General features: G+C 51.6%; 1 protein-coding gene across 1 annotated transcript; it reads left to right on the top strand.

Moving 5' to 3' along the window:
- Positions 1-337: 337 nt before the first annotated feature.
- Positions 338-3,281, top strand: LOC104515593 (manganese-transporting ATPase 13A1-like; the record flags this gene model as incomplete). Its single annotated transcript, XM_010159626.1, has 6 exons — positions 338-444; positions 1,015-1,144; positions 1,529-1,584; positions 2,150-2,276; positions 2,540-2,677; positions 3,161-3,281. Coding segments are annotated over 6 exons (679 nt in total), but the record flags the coding sequence as incomplete, so codon positions are not given.
- Positions 3,282-3,552: the final 271 nt, after the last annotated feature.

The raw sequence follows: 3,552 nt of genomic DNA, 5'->3' as shown, positions 1-3,552 counted from the left end.
CTGGAATGGAAAGGGGATGGGCAGATCTTTCTCTTAAACCTGCTCTGCCTTTTATAACCCCGTATATATTTTTTTATTTGTTTGGGGCCTGAACAGCAATGAGAACCAAGTGACTTGATTTTTCAACATTCCTGGTATTAACAGAGACCAAATTTCTAACCCTTTTGGTTCTCAGCATTGCTGGGTGTCTCTTTGCTGTGGTAGATTTCGCCCCCCACGGGAGGTTTTTAGGAATCCCCTGTACCTCAGCCAAACCGAAGGAGAGCTGCGCCCTCAAATACCCAAACAAGGGTCTCTTCTGCCTTTGAGCTTCTCCGTTTTGATGTGTTAATCGCAGGCCGGTCTCCTCACGAAAATCTGGTGCCGTGTGACGTGTTGCTGCTGCGTGGACGGTGCATTGTAGACGAAGCGATGCTGACGGGAGAGTCCGTGCCGCAGATGAAGGTCTGTGAAACATCCCCTACGTTGTCCCTTTGTTACAACCTGGAAAAGTAAAAACATCCCGGGCACCGCAGCGTTGGCGAGTGCAGAGTAACCTCTGTGTGCGAACGCTGGCCGGGGCGGCCTGCTCTGTCTGTTACCAGCCCCCTGTCAGTGATGGGTGGGCTCTGGTGAATGAGAAAGGGTCTGCTTTGTCTGGCAACGACTCCAGCCTTTAGGTCTGAACCCTGTTTTGTGGGCATGGTGTTGCCCTCCTCCACATTCCCCAGTCTGGATTCCTTTGGCTGGGTAGAAATGGGAGGAGGAACAAGCGTAAAGCACTTCAAAACCCTGAATGTTCCTTCTTTTTGTGCCAGTGGGTGACTTAAAAATGATCGAGTAATGCTTGCAGAGCCTCCCTTGCTGAATTCGGTGTGCTAGGGGTGAGCTAGTCCCCCAAAACCAGGATTTCCACAGATTCCAGGCTTTAAATCAGGAGCTGAATGCCTTGTTAAGGTCTGGAATCGTTCAGGCGCCCTTTGGCTGAAGAGAAGCTGGGAGCATCTTGTCTGAGATCCGAACATTGTCCTACAGGAGCCCGTGGAGGATCTCAGTCCAGAGCACGTCTTGGACATGCAGACAGATTCCCGCTTGCACATCATATTTGGGGGAACGAAAGTGGTGCAGCACATCCCGCCCCAGAAAGCCAGCACAGGGTTGAAACGTATGTACCTGCCCCAATTCCCTCTGGGAGGGCGTCGTGGGCTCGCAGATCCGTTTAAACACCTCGGTGCCGCTTTTGGAGGGTGTGATTGTGTCGGTCTCCTCAGCACTGTCCCTAACGGTTTAATTTAATAAATGTCATGGCAGTCAGCGGGCCCCTTGTAAGTGAGAGGAGGGCGTAGGTGTTTCCTTCAGGTGTTTTGGTGTCGGTCTCCTCAGCACTGTCCCTGACGGTTTAATTTAATAAATGTCACGGCAGTCAGAGCTGCCAGGCCCCTTGTAAGTGAGAGGAGGGTGTAAGTGTTTTCTTCAGGTGTTTTCTCTGTGACAGCCCTGTAAAAGGCTCACACGAAGCTCACTGTCTTTGTTCTTGCTCCCGATCCAGCTGTCGATAACGGGTGCGTGGCATACGCTCTGCGGACTGGCTTCAACACCTCTCAGGTAAGATGGGAACGCGGCTTCTCGCTCCCTCTTGTCGACGATGCTGCTTGTGGCATTGCTGTCGGGAAGTCCTTGTGAAGGACAGCGGGTGGGGGGCGGAATATAAATCAGGGCTTGAAAATTACCTCTTTGGAAGAGGAAGAAATAAGCTTGGTCTCTGTCTGTCGAATAAGCAATCGGATGTTGGATGCAGAAGCCTGGGAGTCAGGATTCAGGGTTCCTGTTGTGACTGGCTGCACTGTCTGTCCTACTGCTCCTGGTTATCCCTGTTTCTGTAGTGATAATTGTTGGGGAAGGGTATCCCAGTGTGTTTGTAAAGATTGGACGTGTGACAGTGTGCTTTTTGGGTTGAAAATTGAAGACTGCTTTAAAGAAATCATCAGCTTAAGGGACTTAGGGACAGGTGTGGGTTGTTTAACGGATGAAACACAGAAATGGGAGTCAGTTCCAGGCTCTGGCACCAAAACACCAGGGTGTAATTTTAAAAGTGGGTTTCGTACGTATTTTTAACAAACTAGTGCATGCTGCAGAGAGAGCTTCTTGCACTGAAGGCTGTTCTTCTCAGGGGAAATTGCTACGTACAATCCTCTTTGGGGTGAAGAGAGTGACAGCCAATAACTTAGAGACCTTCATTTTCATCCTGTTCCTGCTGGTCTTTGCCATTGCTGCTGCAGCATACGTCTGGATTGAAGGTGAGATTTCTTCTTGCCTCTTCCAGGTCTCTACACAGGACTTGTTCCAAAGCCTGTGGGAAGGACAGTTGACGTAATTTCTGAGAGTTACAATAGCTGGGTTGGGCTGCGCCGGTGTTTGAGTGTAGGGACCCACACTGCATTCTGGATGCTTTTCCTCCCCTCCCACAGCCCTTCCTAGGTAGGTGTGCTTCTTTGCAGTACTCAGCTCTGTGGGGCACAGAGGATGTGGAGGTATAGAGGGCCCTTGTCTCATTCCATAGGCACCAAGGATCCTAGCAGGAACCGTTACAAGCTCTTCCTGGAGTGTACTTTAATACTGACTTCGGTCGTTCCGCCTGAACTTCCCATTGAGCTCTCTCTGGCTGTCAACACCTCCCTCATCGCCTTGGCCAAGCTCTGTAAGTACCAAGCCTAAACATGGGAAGGAAAACGGGGCTGTTTCCCTGCGTCTGGAACTGGGGGGACATTATGGAACTGTTGTAGCATCCTCGGTATCCACCCAGTGACAGTACGGGGTTTGGAGCTGGTGTATACGGGGAGGTTTAAACCCCAAAGAAGGTAGGAGGTGCTTTGAGCTGGGTCCTAAATCAAGGGAATCTCTGTAGGAAGGCCTGCTTGCTCAACAGTCCTGTGATACGGCGTTGGGCAGGTGCTGGTACACGGAAGGGGGAGGCCAGTGCTGTCTTGGGCTGCGTCACTGCTATGACTTAGTGTCTGTTCGGGTTTCAAATGCCACAAAAACTCAGACCGGGAGGTTGAGGGTTCGTTAACTACCTGAGACCTGTGCTGGTAGCTCCTGTCTTGTGATAAAAGCCGTTGAGCATCCTGTCCTGGCTTCGTTGTAGCTAATCTCTCACGGAATTTCCTCTCCTCTCTTCTAGATGTGTACTGTACAGAGCCCTTCCGCATCCCCTTTGCGGGCAAAGTGCAGGTTTGCTGTTTTGACAAAACTGGGACGTTAACCAGCGATCACCTGGTCGTGAGAGGAGTAGCTGGGCTCAGGTGGGTGCTGGGTGACGTGCATTACGTGGTCTGCTGGGCTTTGGGCACTGGGGACTCCCAGGCACAAGGGAGATCCCTTGCTTCTCTTCCCCACTGGCATGTTGATGACACCGAGCTGTGTGGGGCAGTGACACGCTGGAGGGAAGGGATGCTATCCCGAGGGATGGACAGGCTGGAGAGGTGGGACCATGTTCAACCAGGGCAACGTCCTGCACATGTGTTGGGGTGATCCCAAGCACAGGCTGCGTGGAGAATGGATCGGGAACAGCTC

The sequence above is a fragment of the Eurypyga helias genome, unplaced genomic scaffold (assembly GCF_000690775.1).
Source record: "Eurypyga helias isolate BGI_N326 unplaced genomic scaffold, ASM69077v1 scaffold7789, whole genome shotgun sequence".
In the NCBI taxonomy this organism is placed as follows: Eukaryota; Metazoa; Chordata; class Aves; order Eurypygiformes; family Eurypygidae; genus Eurypyga; species Eurypyga helias.
Note: the sequence above shows the minus strand (reverse complement) of the source record. Positions and strands in the feature narration are given on the sequence as shown.